At 40.3% G+C, this 19,695-nt stretch overlaps 1 protein-coding gene across 2 annotated transcripts in view; it reads right to left on the bottom strand.

The window, feature by feature from the left end:
* The window catches only part of PRDM5 (PR/SET domain 5), a 209,615-nt gene that overhangs the window by 33,703 nt on the left and 156,217 nt on the right, over positions 1 to 19,695 (bottom strand). For both annotated transcript variants that reach the window (XM_032633777.1, XM_032633779.1), the window contains exon 14: positions 13,808 to 13,893. In XM_032633777.1, the coding sequence (XP_032489668.1) occupies positions 13,808 to 13,893 (86 nt within the window). The remainder of the gene's footprint in view (positions 1 to 13,807; positions 13,894 to 19,695) is intronic.

The raw sequence follows: 19,695 nt of genomic DNA, 5'->3' as shown, positions 1-19,695 counted from the left end.
TTATTTAAATGGATTACGAGGCACGTGAAATATCTCTCCCTGGTGGCTTTCAAAATATTAACAATATTTTCTTGAAAATAGTTTTAAATGCAAGTGAAGGGAAAACGCCTATAGAGGTCATACTGGTACTGTTGAATAATTTTCTATGAGGGGTACCTTTGTGACAGTCTTCGTGGAGCATTCTCCAGCAAGACACTATAGCATGAATCCTGGGGACCTTGCAAGGGGGGCTGGGAGGGGAGGAGTCCAGTGGACTTAGGAGCAGCCATGAGTTTTTTCTGAACTGGAGAAGTCAACACCACTATTCTTAGAATTTTTGTAAAAGACTGGTTCATGGAATATGGAAGATAATCCTTTAGAACATCTTGGTAGCTATATACGTAGTAATAAAGAATAAGGTCTTTAGCAATAAAGGGATCTGAGTTCCAATCTTCATGCTGCCCACTATTAGTCGTATGACTCTGGACGAGCTACCTAATCTCTCAAGTCTCACTTCCCACATTTGTAACCTGAGATACTATACCTATTTCATAGGATTTTGCTTATCATAATGCTTAGCCCATAATAGGAATTCAATGAGGGTATTTTATATATTATATCAACCTGCTTTCTTCTATGTATTATCAAAATATGCTTATGAATAATGTAATTCAAAATTGAAAAAGGCACACAAACCATGACAAGATAAATGAGGTGATTTTATAAAGAAAGGAAATTATGTACGAGCCTCAATATGGCATTGTTCTTGAACTCCATTAACGGGACCTTCATATAAATAGACAGTCCTTTATTTCAAGATTCTTATGATACTTTAGTAATTAAAACTCCCTGAATAGAGTGCAAGATGAATATAAAATTCTCTTTCACAGAGAAAACAGTATAGAAATATATTACTTTTCCAAAACTAATGGCCTCATTTCTTTTAAAAATTAATTGTATACTGTCTATCCTAAAAACAAAGAAAAATTCTCTTTACACATTTCTGACAGTATGTACTTTCCTTTAACTCCTGAAGTATGTTATTGAAGTCTAAAGATAATATAGTGGTGGCAAAGCAGCCATCAGCTTAAATGCTAAATATTTATAGAGTTTTATTTTAGCTAAATCTGCAAACTGCTCTACATACACCCCTTGTTGATATACCGAGTTCATGAAGGAGTTCAGCAGACATCCCTGAAACAACTGCATTATTATTACAGCGATGACATTCTCTGACAGCACTCTGCCCCAGCCCAGCCCTCCCAGGCACAGTTCAGGAGGATCCAGGAGCCCTTAGCCAACGTGTCGGGTTTCCACCGTGGGTGCCAGGGGAGAGGAAGAGACAGTTGGACTAAAACGCCACTGACTTAAAGCCCCATGACTTACACTTATGATTAGCTGACACGTAATGATCAGTTCAACAAGTATCTAATGAGTTCCTACTATTTAGAAAGTTTCCCTTTTTACAGAAAAGATATATAAACACCAATAAGGATAAGTAGAAAATTAAAAGACATACAGTTACACTGCTGAATTACTGAATGAATAAATGAATGGAGCGCTAAGGAAAAAAGAAGAAAAGGAAAACTATGACATGAAAGTGAAAAAAACTGATTTAATATAGTAGAATTAATGTATCAGTAAAGTACGTCCATGGCAGGGGTGGCTGGGAAGGCTGTGGAGAAACTGATGCCTGATCAGGAGTTTTAAGGAGAGCTAAGATCTCCACAGGAAGCGGGGAGAGGCCAGAGGACAGGATTATTTTATTCGTACCCTCAAGAAATATTGAAGCCGATGCAGAAAAACATGGTGAGCTGAGGGAGGAGGACATGCTCTCAATACTGTGTGTCTGTGTACTCAAGGAAAGTGGGGCTGGACAAAGGGCAGGGGGCGCCATGGGCAGGGGGCGCCATGGCCAGGAGGCACAGGGCACCTCAGGCCAGTCTGGGTGCCAGTCTGTAGGCAATGAGGAGCCACCGTCGGTTTGTTTTCATTTTTGTTTACTTTAGTAACTGAGACACATCGAAGTTGACCTTTGTAAGTATTACTGTGGCAGCCAATCATGGGATGAATTAGACCAAGATTTCCTAAATAGTGTTTTGTAGAACACAACCCTCCGTGAGATGTAACACACACACACACACACACACACACACACTCATTGACTCTGCTCAAATTACCTTGGTAAATGCTAGGTTAAACAAACAATATATGAAACATCTTTATCGCTGGACTTTCCAACCTGTAGTATGCTTATAGGTCATGGGACTCCAAGGGGAAGATAGGACATGTGATTTCTCCCTGAAGTGCTAAATCTCTTCCTCTCCTGGAGCTCTGGTGTCACCTCTTTTCCCCTGGTTCTCCTTCAGCCTCTCTGGCTGCTCCTTCTTGGTTTCCTTTCGGAGGATCTTCTGTTGCTCTGCCGTTTTTTTTTCATTCCATGGAGTCTTCGTGAGTGAGCTTTCTAGTCCTGTAGACTAAACTCTCACTGATGTTTCTCCTGACACCTTTCCTTGCCTGTACCCTTCTCCCCTGGTGAAGCAGGGACTCCTCCTCTGTGTGTTTGTAACACCCTTGGAATACTTCTCTCACAGGGCTTCTTATGCTCTAGCTGATCATCTTTCCCCCCAGAATACTTAAGAGCTAACCCTTTTTCTTAACCCTTCCTTGAATATACAGCACATAACTTAAAAGGGCAACTGAGACTAAATGTATGCTCTTCTAAATCTTAAGAGTTACAATATGAAACATACCACATCTGTCAAAAATTTCTTACTTAATTAGAAGTTCTCTATGCAACAACTGTTTGAGGTCATTGTTAAGAAAAGTTAAATAGAAACTGTCATAGAGTGCTCTAAGATAAATTCTTTTGTTTTCAATTTTTAAGACATTATGTGAGATAATCAAGAAAGGCCATATGTCATCGTAAGTCTTTGCAACTTAAAACGCAGGGATCTGATTTTATTCCTACTGTTCAGGATAACAGCATTATAAATCAGTTAACCAAATATTCCATAAATAATCCCTTCAGGGCTTCCCTGGTGGCTCAGTGGTTAAGAACCCACCTGCCAATGCAGGGGACACGGGTTCGAGCCCTGATCTGGGAAGATCCCACATGCCATGGAGCAACTAAGCCCGTGCGCCACAACTACTGAGCCTGTGCTCTAGAGCCCGCGAGCCACAACTACTGAGTCCACATGCCACAACTACTGAAGCCCTCGTGCCTAGAGCCTGTGCTCCGCCACTGCAAGAGAAGCCGCTGCAATGAGAAGCCCGCGCACCGCAACGAAGAGTAGCCCCCGCCTGCTGCAACTAGAGAAAGCCCGTGCGCAGCAACAAAGACCCAACACAGCTAAAGATAAAAACAAATAAATTTATAAAAAAAATAATAATCCCTTCCAATGAAATTCTGCCTGAGTTTTACATTACCCATAAGCTCAAATGATAATGAACTCAAAGCCTCACCAATACCTCAGTTAAAATTTCATGTTGATCCTAGCTGTGTTAATAGTCCCTCAGGGTTGCTTATGTGACCGATGGGGGAGAAAAGGCACTCATGTGATATATGTATTTGTGTTACTTTACCCTACTGGAGCAGAAAAGAGTGGATCACTTAAAATGCTGAAAACAGCTCTCCTGTCAGGTTTGGAGGGGGCGGGATGGGTGGTAGGGTCATTTGATTTTAGGCAGATGTTTTACTCCTTACTCTAAAGCAGTGGGAAAAAAGGAAGACCAAACGTAGACTCGAAAAAGGTCACTGGAAAAGGCTTTTACTGTTTCTCCAGGGATGGCTTGCCTGGAAGCACCCCCTGTCCCTGCCCAAAACTCCCTGGGCAAAGTAGTCAAAAGGGATCAGCAGGCTAAGCAGAGTCCCAGGAACCATGACCATGGAACAGAGACCTCGAACATTTAAGACCAAGGGCACCTGACAGTCAGGGAAGGGCTGGTACTGGCTGGTAATCAGCTATAAACAAAGTACTTAGACGGGCCTGAAAAAGCCAAAACTCTGAGGCCCTGACCTTTCAGGACTTCTCAACAGCCCTGAGGGTAAATTCTAAATACTTTCATCGAGCATCCAGAGAACCTTCATCATCTGTCCTCTGCTCACGCTGGAAGCCTCTTTTTTTATGACACCCTCTCTACACACCACGATCCATCACATGAAAGGACCTGAAACTCCTAGGCGCCTTGTACTAGACAGTCAACCATGTTATCCCAGGGACCTAGTACAGTCCTGGCACACAGTAGGCTTAATAAAGAGTTGCAGAATAAATGAATTATCCTGTATCCTCGGCTCTAAAAGGGACAACCTTTAGATCAACTGGCACAACCTCAAAGCCTTGGCACAGTGATATACTATAGAGAGCGGTAAAGTGATTTCTCATTAATAGTAAAGTACTACAGTTTACAAGTGGTCTACTTCCTTTTCTACAAATGAGATGAATTTTAATGTCATCCCCTAACAATGTGATCATTCGTGTCCATACCAGATGCTGTCTTCAGTGAGCAAATAAGCAGCAGGGGCTCAGGCCGGAGCCTGAAGCACTGTATGTAGCCCACACTATGGCCTGAGGTGCACAGCCCACCTGAGCTTCCCCTGCCAGGTGTGTCAGGGCAGATAGAAAGGGTGGGAATGGCTCCATCATAGGACCACAGACCTCCAGCTTCCCTCTTCGGCAGACAGACCTCTCAGAATAAAGTCTTTAAAGCCAGATGACAAGAACAGTCCAAGAAGGCAGGCAGGGCAAAGTGGGCTCAGTATACACACAAACAAGGTACGTCGAGCACAGAGCAAAAGGTATACAGGGGCCATTCCTGCCTAGACAGAGAGAACTGGCTTTTACTCACTGTAATGTGAGCAAAAGTGGAGATGCACATATAACAGAAGAAAACCAACACAATGAAGGAGGACTGCCGTGAGGCAGGAAAGCGCCACACCAAAGATGCCAGGATCTCAGGACCAGGCTTAGCGCCTGCTTACACACTTGGGACCCAGTATTTCCCTCTCCACCACTTTGCATACTTCATTTTATTTATTACTTAAGATAACGTTTTTAGCGTGCATCTTTCCTGATGGACACAGACAGGGCCGGTGACACAGCGGTTTCTGGCACATGATGGACACATCACAAATATCTGCTGAAGACACTCTTGTCTTCTCGGACCTTCTGAGTATGAGAAGGCATTGCAGGTTAAGTAAGAATTACTCTTATTACGATACACAGACTTCAAGCTCCACTGAGGGTAGGAACAATGTCTAATCTGTTTATTGCTGTAGTCTCAGTTTACAGCATGCTGTAGTCACTTAGTAAATATTTGTCGAGTAAATGAATGAATGATTTCATATATATTATTTACCTATATATTTTCTGAGTTAATTTGGTAAATTTAATATAGTTTACTATTGATATAATTTAACTGCATTCATTCAAAAAATCCGATAACCCACTAGGTGTCAGGCACACACAGATGCTGAGGAAAAAGAGGTGTAAGGTTCCTGTCCACATGAAAGTGAAGGTCTAGAAAGGAGAAGCATATAAACAAATTATAACAGTCAATTTGTTAAACTCAAAAACAGAGGTTTGTGTATTTTAAACAGCTGCAATCAGAAAGTAGCCAAATCAAACAGAAAGTCCTAAACAGGAAATGACGCAAGTAACAGTCTACTCATGATCATTACCTCTGAACGGAGACCACCCCTAATCGAGTTTGCCAGACCCCAGCCCCAAAGGCAAGAATTACACACCAAAGGCCCCGAAACAGGGATCATTCCTGCTTGTAATACGGATAGATAACCTAGTTTTAGACTCTTTGGAGGTCCATTTACCTTTCTAAAAAGCATGGAAGAGAAAATCTTATAATGGCAATGGGTCTCATCACTCCAGCCATCCCACTGCCACACCAATTATAAGGCCTATTAACTGAAAAGAAACCTCTTAATTTAGCTCACTTATACATACTTCAGGGTTACATAAGCAAACTTGCCACCAGACTTTGGATCTATGAATTAAATAGCACATAAGTATCGTGAGAGCCTTACAGTTCATGTTTCTAGGTCTCTCAAATCCTCTTTCAGAACAGTGTATGCCTTTCTGAACAACCGTATCATTTTTTAAACTGAATTTTAAGAATTATATTTTTCCAATTACAAAACATGGCTCCCATTGCCAAATGATGATATTGTGATACAACAGCTAACCTCTGCAAGTGCTCACGTTAACACTTTGTCCAGAAATGTCAATGACCTTAAAATATAGAAGCATATTTCACAATGAAAATTGTACTTATTCAGCAATACGTAATATTTAGCCCTCGCCCAGTTATCGACTGCTGCATAATAAGCCACCTCAAAACTTAAGTGACCCGAAACAAGCTATTATTTCTTATGGTTTTATGGACTGATGGGGGGGTATTTTTTTTGTGGGAGTGACTGGGTTTGTGGATTGACTCTTACACAGGCAAAGTTCTCTCTTAGAATCTTTCTTGAAGTTGCGGTCAGTTGGGTGCAGCTGAAGTCGCCTAGGTTTCCAAAATGGCTTACTCACATGGCTGGCAGTTCCTGTCGGCTGTTTGCGGAGCGCCCTTCTGTGGCGTCTCCACGTGACCTCGGGTCCTCACAGCATGGTGGTTGGTTCCAAGAGATGTAGGCAAAAACTGCAAGGTTTCTTACCACCTAGTCTCAGAAGTCCTAGAATATCACCTCTGCTGCCTTCTATTAGTCAAGCAGGTCATTGTGGCCAACCCAGATTCAAAAGAAGGGAAGTTAGGCTCTACCTGTCGATGTAAAGAGCAGCACATGTATATGGGGAGGGAAGAAACTGAGGATAACCGTCTCGGAGGCTACCTTACCACACCATTATTCCAACTAATGCACATTATGCTTTAGATGGATAGTCCCAGCTTTTTTTTTTCCTTCTAAAAATCAAGTTAGGCACAAAAATACTCAATGAAAATGTAAGCACTATTAAAAAAAACTCTGCAGAAAAATCACACTTGATGCCTAGGTCCAGTTCAATTCCACACATCAGTGGAACTCTACGCTTATAACCCTAAATACAGTGAAACAGGATTTCATTCCACATAAGACTTTTGTCTATTTTCCTATAGGATAATGTACCCACCCACCCAATAAATTTGTCAAACGTATGAGATCCAACTTATTTTAAGTTGTCACCTCTTACTCTCAAAACCTAGGGAAATTCAGGGAACCGCTCCTCAGATCCTAGAATGCCTGGACCCGAAGTCCTACTTTTAGGACCATCATTTGGCATGCCGAAACAGTATACCTAACCAAGAAGCTGAAAACGTTCTTTGCTGGTGATTTTAAGAGAGCTGACTAGCTCAAGAGCAGAGCTGCACAGAGAGTAAGAAGGGGAGGCACTCTGCCAAGGGAGTTGATGGCCATCAGGAAGAATTTCCACAGAGAAAAAGGGGAAAGAAAGGGCAAAAAGAACGATGTCAGTCCCTGGAAAGAAAGTTATTTTTCAAATGGTCTGATTTTCCCTTTTACAGAGAAAAGGGAGCTTACTGTGATAGAATAAGCATGTTCCATTTCATGCAGGTATGTTTTCTGAGCCAAAGAAAATACAATGGTATCTTAAAGCCATTTATCTTAAACAATTCATTTGCAGGCCATACAAAATCCCCCAAGCAATATGTGGGTTCTAAAAACAATAAAAGATTTAGTAATTCCAAAACAAAATTAAAGATGTTTTCAAATAATGGCAATGCGCCAGATCCTCTTGTCCCTACATCACAAAAGCTGATGAAGTTTAGAAAAACAAAAATTTTTTTAATTAAGTTTTCTCTAAAATTGTAATAAACTTAAAAATTATTGAATTTTTAAAAATCTCTTCCTCTTACCTAGATATAAAAACAGAAACAGCTGAGCATGTTCTTCACATACTTAGCCTGCACAAGTGTGAACCGGCAACACCTTCCTCTCCTCTACTTGCTCTCTCTACATCGACTACCTACTCTTCCTGTCTGTGGGAACTCCCCATCCCCCAAAGCACCCCTTCTAGGATCTCAGGTTCAGCCCCGTCCCTACTTTTCACCACCTACGTGTACTACACACCCAGACTTTGTCAAGACTCTTTCAAAGCTGTCTCTCATACAAGTTCCCTACTTTCAAATCCCAAGGCTGCCTGGTGTGGGTGCTCTGTCTCGTTCAGCCGCTTCTGGCATGCCTGCCTCGGGGCCCCCGCCTCCAGTCCTGCCTCAATTCACTCTCAAGGATGACTTCAGAGCAACCTTTCCAAAAGAGAGCCAACGATGTGACCCACCCCTCAAAGTAAGACACACCACTCAAAACAAGATATGTTTCCAGGATTGAGACCAACTCCTCGGTCCTAGCCTGTCTCAGCTGCAGTCAGACTTCAACGTGCATCCTCGGACTTGGTCCCAGGGGACAGGCCACCCTAACTGGGTCTGTACGTACTGCTCTCACTTTGTCTGTGTGGTTACATGTGCCCAGCATACCCTCCTCTACCGTCCTCAGAGCTCAGCTCAAACGCCACCCTCTCTCTCCAGCATTTCTGGAATCAACTCGCCTACCCGCTACCTGATTCAGCAGACCTGCTTCTGCATCTGTCGCCTAAGTTTTTTAGGCATGCCTCATAATGTGTTCATGAGGATTCCAAGCTGGCTCTCTTCCTTAAAAGACCTCGTTCTGTTCTTAACCAAGGCTACCTTGAGAATTCTATCCCATGCTCCTGGAGCTAGGGAGCTCCTTCTTGCCTCTTCTTCCCCTTGACATCCGCTGGTCAATCCCCCTCCTCCAACATCTTCACCCATAAGAAATTAACGCTCTTCTTTTTCCTTCAACATCAAGCTTACATTGCTCCCACATGATTCACCAGCTGGATGCTGTGGTCTGAATTTTTGCATACTTTACAAATTGCTACAATGCTGTACCACCCCGAAGCCTCCAGATAAATCCAGAACTGCCTGATGTCCAAGACACCCACTCCAGTCTGGCCTTGGAGACCCAGGGTCTCACTACAAGGTGTCTAAAGAAAGTGCAACGTGCACACATTTATAAACCCGCCAAACATCTGAACTGCGTAAGGATCAGGGATAGGAAGTTTCATGAAAGAAAATTAACAAAATATAAAATGACATAAGAGACTGGCCATTACTCTTAACCACTGGCAATTAATTCCATTTTAATATTTTTAATAACTAATCTGGTTGTTCCTACAAACAAGGCTGGAGACTCAGCTGTGATCCTAGAACACTGAAACCTGTGTAAGCCAATTGGGTGTTTTAACTGGTGTTCCAAAGGCAAGGTTTCTGGAATAACTTTCTAATTGGTCCAGGTGTTTTCCATGTTGAACATCAAAAGTGATTAAACGAGACATGAAGCTTTCTGTGGTAAAAGGTTACAAAAAACAATTTCTTTGACCTTAATGTTTACAAAACGGATACTTATGAGCACTTATGTTAACTCACTGACAGCCAGTGTTTTGGCTCAATGTGTCTTAACAACATAAACCTGAGGTCCCTGATTTTCAGGTGATCTATAGTTCCTAAGTATAATGTACTAAAATGGACTTGAGCTATTACACATAAAGAGTTAAGAAATGACATTTATACCTCAGATATAGTTTAGGGTGGTCAAGAAGACCTTTTAGACAAAAGACAACAGAGATGGGGTGGGGGGGCAGTGGTCCTGGAACTATGTCTGGAGCATCTCCAAGCCTAAAAGTCCCGGGAAAATTAATATTATCACTGAGGCTGTTTTATAAGTCTTGGTTGAAGCCACAGTGTCCAAACTAAGACAACTGTCCAACCCCACCCTAAAGGGGCCCTACTCCTTCCCCAAAGTTGTCTCCTTCATCACCCAAGCGAGAAGGTGGATGAGGAGAGAACCTACAGAGAGATAAGGAACTGCTCACAAGGCCAACACCCTCACTGAAGCTCACCCCCTACCCCACTCAGGTCTAGTGCTGAGTAACAAGCACCAGCTGACAGACAAAGGCAAAGACCACTTCTGTGGCAAAGACATGCAGGGTCTGCTAAAACCTGATGATGGAGCAGAACTACTGTGGAATCCCCTGGCCCTCCAGGCCTCCCACTAAGATCATGGAAATGGCAGACCACCGGGGGAGGAGATGAAAGCCTACGGTAACTATAGCAACAACATAACCCAAAGCCAGCGTAACTACTTACTGGATTAGCTCAACCTCTCGTATTAAGGGCCTGGCAGAAGAAGAGGTGTGCCTACTTCCAGGTATAAATAGTATTTACCTCAGTCTATGCTATTCTTTCACGTGCAGTAATAGGCACTCAATCAAAATTCTGTGTCACACACAAAAAGCAAACCCTCCCCCAACCCGTTACCAAGAGACAGAATAGAGGACACAACGAGACTGGAAGATGGCCCAGATGGTGGAACCACCTGAGAATTTAAATAACTGTAATTAATATTGTCGAAGAATCCAGTGATAAGGTGAACAACGTGCATGAACCAATGGGCAACTGCAACAGAGACATGGAAGCTATTTTTAAAAAGCCAAATGGAACTATTAGAAATGAAAAACATGATGATATCAGAGATGAAATCCTTCAATGTGCAGACTGAGCACAGTAGAGGAAAGAATCAGTGAAACTGAAAACACTCCAAGAGAAATTAGAAACACAAAGATACAAAGAGACAAACAGAACAGAACTACCAAGAGCTATGGGACTATATCAAACAGCCCAACGTATGTAACTGGCACCTTATTAGAAAAAGAGAAGTAGAAAGGGACCAAAGAAATATTTGGGGAAAAAAGCTGAGAAGTTTCCCAAATTTAGTAATAATAAACCAGAAATATAAGCAGGATGAATGAAGAAGGACATATCTAGTACATCAGAGTCTAAGTGCTGGAAACCAAAAATAAAGAGAATATACTGTAGGAAATGAATAAATTACCTGCCCTCGCCTTGAGTCCTGGCCTCTCCGTGAAAGACTAATGACTGTTTAGCCTTTGAGCAAAATTTAGATTTTAGCAAAATCATCTCCCACGCTTGGGGCCCTTGCTGGACCCAATAAATAATCTCCAAAGTGAAGGACTTTGTGTTCCTTCCCTAAGGCGTCTGTGCGGTTTCACAGAATGCAAATCGGGGGGGGGGGCTGGCGTGGCATGCAATTTTGTGTTGTCTCACCAAAACTTCTCAAAGACTCAACCTGCTGAATGATACAGTTGTTGTAATGGAATTAAAAGCTTTTGATAAAAGAACAAAAAAAAATGTCTGGAGTTAGAGCTATCTAAATACTAAATGTAAGGTGAATAAAAGATTGGAACTGAAAAGTGTTACAATCCAAACGTAATGTTATCTTTTGAATTGAGTCTTACAAACCCAAATAATATTGGAAAAATATAAGCTTTCCGAGACTGTTCCTCTACAATGCTTTTTAAAAAGTCTCTTTTGGTTCTCGATGTTAACTTGACTGCATTAGCTAATAACCTTAACTAGCTTTTGAAAAGTTGCTGATATGCTAAGAACATCTGTAATGCTTAGGAAACAGGATTTCAAAATGATGCAGTCTGTATAAATAATGAGTGAAAAAGAAAAATTTAAAAAGTGTTTGAAGCAAAATCCCAAAGGCCTCTTTGTACCTCTTTACCCTCTTCCTTTGCTAGTACTCTCTACTAATTGTATGGGATTCTGTCTAAAATCTTGGGGCTTCTAGTCGAGGCCTTCTCTGGTGTTCCCTTAGTCACAGGCTGGAATTTGTTTTCTTTTTGTGAAGTCAGTGCCTGAGAGCTGCTAAAAAGATACCAACAGCACCTGGACACCCTGAGGCATTCCGGGATCCTGGACTCAAGGCCCAAATATTCAAAGGAACATGAGACTTTTAAATAAATTTTAAATGAACTTCTGAGTTCATTACTGCAGTTTGCTTAGTTTGAAAATATACAGGAAAGTATATCAGAGTCAGTGGAATAAGAAAATATTTAATTGAATTAACTGAATAAAAGGCATTGTAGTGTGTGCATAGTAGGTGAGGGGGTGGTCTCTGAAGCCAGACTACCTGGGTTCCAATCTCGACTCTGCTACTCACTTGCTTGTGCCTCAGTTTCTCATTTTTAAAGAAGAGATCATAATAATACCTACCTCGCAGAGGCTTAAGTGAATTGTTAAATGCATTAATGAATTGTTGTGAGGCTTACATGAAGGAATAAATGTGAACTTCTAGAATATTGTACCTGGCATGTGATTAGTGGCCTTTGTATTTAACTATTAGTATTATTCCCATTAATAAACTTTATATTAAAACAAAGTAAAAGCCAAAGTAGGTGAATTGGAAATATCATATCACCCTTTCTTGAGAAAACACAAAAGGTAATTTTTTTCTCTGCAGTAATTTGAACAGTCTCTTCTGAGGTATAATTATAGAGTACCAGATTTTGGTTAGCCTCATGAGTTTTGATAAGAGAAACCAGGGCTCCTTTGCCTGTTGGTTGATATCTTCAAAACACATTACTGGCACTACTGTGACAACTGCACACACATAAAACAACCTCCTAAACTAAACTAACTTAAACCTCTTTAATAGGGCTCGCTGTGAAATAAATATTTTGAGTATGTACATTTAAGTCATGTTGTGAACAGTAACATTTGTCTAATCCTTTATGGTCTATGAAGGAATTTTATATTTAGCCATTACTCCAGTTCCTAAATCCATATACTCTGAATATGACATTTTATATCACATGAGAAACGCAATGTGGACTTGCTCTAATGAACACAGAAGCCTCCTCTCTCCTCCACCACAAAGAGGAGTATTTTCTTAACAGGACCTCAGAGGTTATCTTTTATGGCCTACAGAACTGAAGTGGAAAGCTAGCATATTATTACACTGGAAAGGTATTATTATTATGTGTTTTCTCTCAAGTTTCATTTTACAGCTCAGGTAAAAAGTGAAATCCAGGAGAAGCCTAAATTAGAATTGCTCTTAAGGGGATTAGGCATGTCTCTTAAAATTTGAAAAAATATGGCATTTACATACAGACCATAAGGACTTTTAAAAGACCAAGCTGAACAGAGCTGTGTGAAAGTTAATGCAGTGAAAAGATGGGACAGAGCAAAATCAAGAAGAGCTATTTAAAAACAACATCAAGTTTTCAAGTGGAAAGTTCACATAAAGTATCTAATTGTGTCCTAAACTGAACAGTGAGCTAAGAAATGTAGCTGCATGGAAGGTGAGCCGCTCATTTATTTTTATAGCATGTGAGGCAGATGCTTGAGTCTGAAAAAGCCATAAGTAACAGAATGACAAGAGTCCAGTGAGAGGTGCTGACAGCAGAGGCACAAAGGGCATCCTCGGAAAAAAAGAATGAAAGACAGCACCGGGCACGCCCTGTAGAGCAAGAAGCTGTCCTTCCTTGTTTGCCACCTCCCATGATAATTCAAATTATTTTCAATGTCTTTCTTGCAAGTATACTTGCTCATATGCATTAATTAATGGTCACATGCTGACAGGCGCACCTCTGTTCAAGAAGTGCTGGCATCTGCATTACTGGCAAATACTCTTCAGACAGCATCCTTGTATTTTTCAGTATTAAAATGCTACATTCTATTTACTTGGCAGTGTGTCATTTATAACTCCTATTACTCCTAAAAACTGGTTCACAATTCAAAGAATGGGGATGCTTTGGGAGTTTCAATTTCTGTTTCTTTCATTGTTGTGTCTAAAAAAATTATTCCCAAATGTTCATCATAAATATAAATGTATGATTTTGGATATACCACCTTTCTTTTCTCAGGTAAAGTTAAAACTTTTTAAAATAAGTATGGATTTTATAATAAATATTAATGAGAGAGAATATAATCTTACCCTGGTGTGAGTACGAATGTGCATCTTCAGCCCGTCATTTTTACTGAATCCTTTTTCACAGTAAGGGCATTGATAGGGACGCTCACCTACAAGACAAAGGAAAGCTTCCCGTCAGAAAAATCGAAAGCAGCAAAGCAGGCATGTACCATCACTCCTCCCGCACCAGATCCTGGCCACCACAAACTCTCTTGCACTGCCAAGAAAAGGCTCAGGCACAGCAGGGCCAACACCTGGGGCAGCTCAGGGTGGTGGACGAGGCTTTCCCTCCTGCGGAGAGGCTGTGAGCCCAGAGCAATTCCAGCACTCACAAGCAACATTCAGGCTCACTCCATTTTCCTTTTAATATTTGAGCCCAAATTAAATCTAATTTTAAGAACCTGTTAAAAAGATTTCGTATCAGTCAATTTGTTCTGTCACTATACTGCACATTATAGGGATCACTGTTTCACTGATACTTTGTTTTTTAAAAAAGATTTCAGAGGCTAAAGGCTCTTTGGTGGGGCTAATGGCAGACTCCCAGAGGGCTCATGCCAAGGAGTACGACCCAGAACTTCTGCTGCCAGTGTCCTTGTCCCTGCGGTGAGCCACAGCCATCCCCTGCCTCTGCAGGAGGCCTAACAACACTAGCAGATCACCACAGAGCTCTGAGAAGAGTTCCCTGTGCTATACACCATGTGGCTGACAGGGTCTTGGTGCTCCAGCCGGGTGTCAGGCCTGAGCCTCTGAGGTGGAAGAGCCGAGTTCAGGACACTGGTCCGCCAGAGACCTCCCAGATTCACGTAATATAAAACGGTGAAAGCTCTCCCAGAGATCTCCATCTCAATGCTAACAGCCAGCTCCACTCAACGACCAGCAAGCTACAGTGCTGGATACCCTATGCCAAACAACTAGCTAGACAAGAACACAACACCACCCATTAGCAGAGAGGCTGCCTAAAATCATAATAAGGTCACAGACACCCCAAAACACATCGCCGGACGTGGTTCTGCCCACCAGAAAGACAAGATCCAGCCTCATCCTCCAGAACACAGGCACCAGTCCCCTCCACCAGGAAGCTTCCACAGCCCACTGAACCAACCTTACCCACTGGAGGCAGACACCAAAAACAATGGGAACTATGAACCTGCAGCCTGCAAAAAGGAGACCCCAAACACAGTAAGTTAAGCAAAATTAGAAGACAGAGAAACACACAGCAGATGAAGGAGCAAGGTAAAAATCCACCAGAGCAAACAAATGAAGAGGAAACAGGCAGTCTACCTGAAAAAGAATTCAGAGTAATGATACTAAAGATGATCCAAAATCTTGGAAACAGAATGGAGAAAATACAAGAAACGTTTAACAAGGACCTAGAAGAACTAAAGAGCAAACAAACAAAGATGAACAACACAATAAATGAAATTAAAAACTCTCTTGAAGGAATCAATAGCAGAATGACTGAAGCAGAAGAATGGATAAGTGACCTGGAAGATAAAATAGTGAAAATAACTATTGCCGAGCAGAATAAGAAAAAAGAATGAAAATAACTGAGGACAGTCTCGGAGACCTCTGGGACAACACTAAATGCACCAACATTTGAATTATAGGGGGCCCAGAAGAAGAAGAGGACAAAAAAAGGAACTGAGAAAATATTTGAAGAGATTATAGTTGAAAACTTCGCTATTATGGAAAACGAAATAGTCAATCAAGTCTAGGAAGCATAGAGAGTCCCATACAGGACAAATCCAAAGAGAAACACGCCAAGACATACATTAATCTAACGATCAAAAATTAAATACAAAGAAAAAATATTACAAGCAGCAAGGGAAAAGAAACAAATAATATACAAGGGAATCCCCATTAGGTTAGAGCTGATCTTTGAGGAAAAACTCTGCAAGTCAGGAGGAAGTGGTAGGACATATTTAAAGTGATGAAAGGAGAAAACCTACAACCAACATTACTCTACCCAGCAAGGATCTCATTCAGATCCGACGGAGAAATTAAAACCATTACAGACAAGCAAAAGCAATGAGAATTCAGCACCACCAAACCAGCTTTACAACAAATGCTAAAGGAACTACTCTAAGTGGGAAACACAAGAGAAGGAAAAGACCTACAATAACAAACTCAAAACAATTAAGAAAATGGTAATAGCAACATACGTATCGGTAACTACCTTAAATGTAAATGGATTAAATGTTCCAACCAAAAGACACAGACTAGCTGAATGGATACAAAAACAAGACCTGTATATATGCTGTCTATAGGAGTCCCACTTCAACCTAGGGACACATACAGACAGAAAGTGAGGGGATGAAAAAAGATACTCTATGCAAATGGAAATCAAAAGAAAGCTGGAGCAGCAATTCTCATATTAGACAAAACAGACTTTAAAATAAAGACTATTACAAGAGACAAAGAAGGACACTACATAATGGTCAACAGATCAATCCAAGAAGAAGATATAACAACTGTAAATATTTATGAACCCAACATAGGAGCACCTCAATACATAAGGCAAATGTTAACAGCCAAAAAAGGGGAAATTGACAGTAACACAATCATAGTAGGGGACTTTAACACCCCAACTTTTTCACCAATGGACAGATCATTCAAAATGAAAATAAATAAGGAAACACAAGATTTAAATGATACATTAAACAAGATGGACTTAACTGATAGTTATAGGATATTCCATTCAAAAACAACAGAATACACTTGCTTCTCAAGTGCTCATGGAACATTCTCCAGGATACATCATATCCTGGGCCACAAAACAAGACTAGGTAAATTTAATAATATTGAAATCATATCAAGTATCTTTTCTGACCACAATGCTATGAGACTAGAGATCAATAACAGGAAAAAATCTGTAAAATATACAAACACATGGAGGCTAAACAATACACTACTAAATAACCAAGAGATCACTGAAGAAATCAAAGATGAAATCAAAAAAATACCTAGAAAAAACTGACAATGAAAACATGACAACCCAAAATCTATGGGATGCTGTGAAGAAGTTCTAAGAGGGAAGTTTATAGCAATATAGTCCTACCTCAGGAAAAAAGAAACATCTCAAATAAACAACCTAACCTTACAGCTAAAGCAGTTAGAGAAAGAAGAATAAGAAAAAACCCCAAAGTTAGCAGAAGGAAAGAAATCATAAAGATCAGATCAGAATTAAATGAAAAATAAATGAAGGAAACGATAGCAAAGATCAATAAAACTTAAAGCTGGGTCTTTGAGAAGATAAACAAAATTGATAAACCATTAGCCAGACTCATCAAGAAAAAGGGAGAAGACTCAAATCAATAGAATTAGAAATGAAAAAGGAGAAGTAACAACTGACACTGCAGAAATATAAAGGATCATGAGAGATTACTACAAGCAACTATACGCCAATAAAATGGACAACCTGGACGAAATGGACACATTCTTAGAAAAGCACAACCTTCCGAGACTGAACCAGGAAGAAACAGAAAACATAAACAGACCAATCACAAGCACTGAAATTGAAAATGTAATTAAAAATCTTCCAGCAAACAAAAGCGCAGGACCAGATGGCTTCACAAGCAAATTCTATCAAACATTTAGAGAAGAGCTAACACCTATCCTTCTCAAACTCTTCCAAATATAGCGGAGGGAAGAACACTCCCAAACTCATTCTACGAGGCCACCATCACCCTGATACCAAAACCAGACAAGGATGTCACAAAGAAAGAAAACTACAGGCCAATATCACTGATGAACATAGATGCAAAAGTCCTCAACAAAATACTAGCAAACAGAATCCAACAGCACATTAAAAGGATCATACACCATGATCAAGTGGGGTTTTTCCCAGGAATACAAGGATTCTTCAATATATGCAAATGAACCAACGTGATATGCCATATTAACAAACTGAAGGAGAAAAACCATATGATAATCTAAATAGATGAAGAAAAACATTTCGACAAAATTCAACACCCATTTATGATAAAAACTCTCCAGAGAGCAGGCATAGAGGGAACCTACCTCAACGTAATTAAGGTCATATATGACAAGTCCACAGCCAACATCGTTCTCAATTGTGAAAAACTGAAACCATTTCCTCTAATTTCAGAAACAAGACAAGGTTGCCCACTCTCACCACTATTATTCAACATAGTTTTGGAATTTTTAGCCACAGCAATCAGAGAAGAACAAGAAATAAACAGAATCCAAATTGGAAAAGAAAAAGTAAAACTGTCACTGTTTTCAGATGACATGATACTATACATAGAGAATCTTAAAGATGATACCAGAAAACTACTAGAGCTACTGAATAAATTTGGACACAAAATGAATGTACAGAAATCTCTTGCATTCCTATACACTAATGATGAAAAATATGAATGAGAAATTAGGGAAACACTCCCATTTACCACTGCAACAAGAAGAATAAAATACCTAGGAATAAACCTACCTAAGGAGACAAAAGACCTGTATCCAGAAAACTCTAAGACACTGATGAAAGAAATTAAAGATGATACAAACAGTTGGAGAGATATCATGTTCTTGGATTGGAAGAATCAACACTGTGAGAAAGACCAGACTTCCCAAAGCAATCTACAGATTCAGTGCAATTCCTCAAACTACCAATGGCATTTTTCACAGAACTAGAACAAAAAATTTCACACTTTGTATGGAAACGCAAAAGACCCCGAAGAGCCAAAGCAATCTTGAGAACGAAAAACGGAGCTGGAGGAATCAGGCTCCCTGACTTCAGACTATACTACAAAGCTACAGTAATCAAGACAGTATGGTACTGTCACAAAAACAGAAATGCAGATCAATGGAACAGGATAGAAAGCTCAGAGATAAACCCACCCACATATGGACACCTTATCTTTGGTAAAGGAGGCAAGAATATACAATGGAGAAAAGACAGCCTCTTCAGTAACTGGTGCTGGGAGAACTGGACAGTTACATGTAAAATAATGAAATGAGAACACTCACTAACACCATACACAAAAATAAACTCAAAATGGATTAAAGACCTAAATATAAGGCCAGACACTGTAAAACTCTTAGAGGAAAACATAGGCAGAATGCTCTATGACAAAAATCACAGCAAGATCCTTTTTGACCCACCTCTTAGAGGAATGGAAATAAAAACAAATATAAACAAATGGGACCCAATGAAACTTAAAAGCTTTTGCACAGCAAAGGAAACCATGAACAAGACACAAAGACAACCCTCAGAATGAGAGAAAATATTTGTGAACAAAGCAACTGACAAAGAATTAACCTCCAAATTTACAAGCAGCTCATGCAGCTCTATGTTAAAAAAACAAATAATTCAATCCAAAAATGGGCAGAGGACCTAAATAGACATTTCTCCAAAGAAGATATACAGATTGCCAACAAATATATGTAAGGATGCTCAACATCACTAATCATTAGAGAAATGCAAATCAAAACTACAATGAGATATCACTTCACACCGGTCAGAATGGCCATCATCAAAAAAATCTAGAAACAATAAATGCTGGAGAGGGTGTGGAGAAAAGGGAACCCTCTTGCACTGTTGGTGGGAGTGTAAATTGATACAGCCACTATGGAGGACAGTATGGAGGTTCCTTAATATCTAAAAACAGAACTATGTTATGACCCAGCAATCCCACTACTGGGCATATACCCTGAGAAAACCATAATTCAAAAAGAGTCATGTACCACATTTTTCATTGTAGCACTAATTACAATAGCCAGGACATGGAAGCAACCTAAGTGTCCACTGACAGATGAATGGATAAAGGAGATGTGGCACATATATACAATGGAATATTACTCAGCCATAAAAAGAAACAAAATGAGTTATTTGTAGTGAGGTGGATGGACCTAGAGCTTGTCACACAGAGTGAAGTAAGTCAGAGAAAAACAAATAC

This window comes from Phocoena sinus, chromosome 5 (assembly GCF_008692025.1).
Source record: "Phocoena sinus isolate mPhoSin1 chromosome 5, mPhoSin1.pri, whole genome shotgun sequence".
Classification (NCBI taxonomy): domain Eukaryota; kingdom Metazoa; phylum Chordata; class Mammalia; order Artiodactyla; family Phocoenidae; genus Phocoena; species Phocoena sinus.
This window is presented reverse-complemented; position numbering and strand designations above follow the sequence as displayed.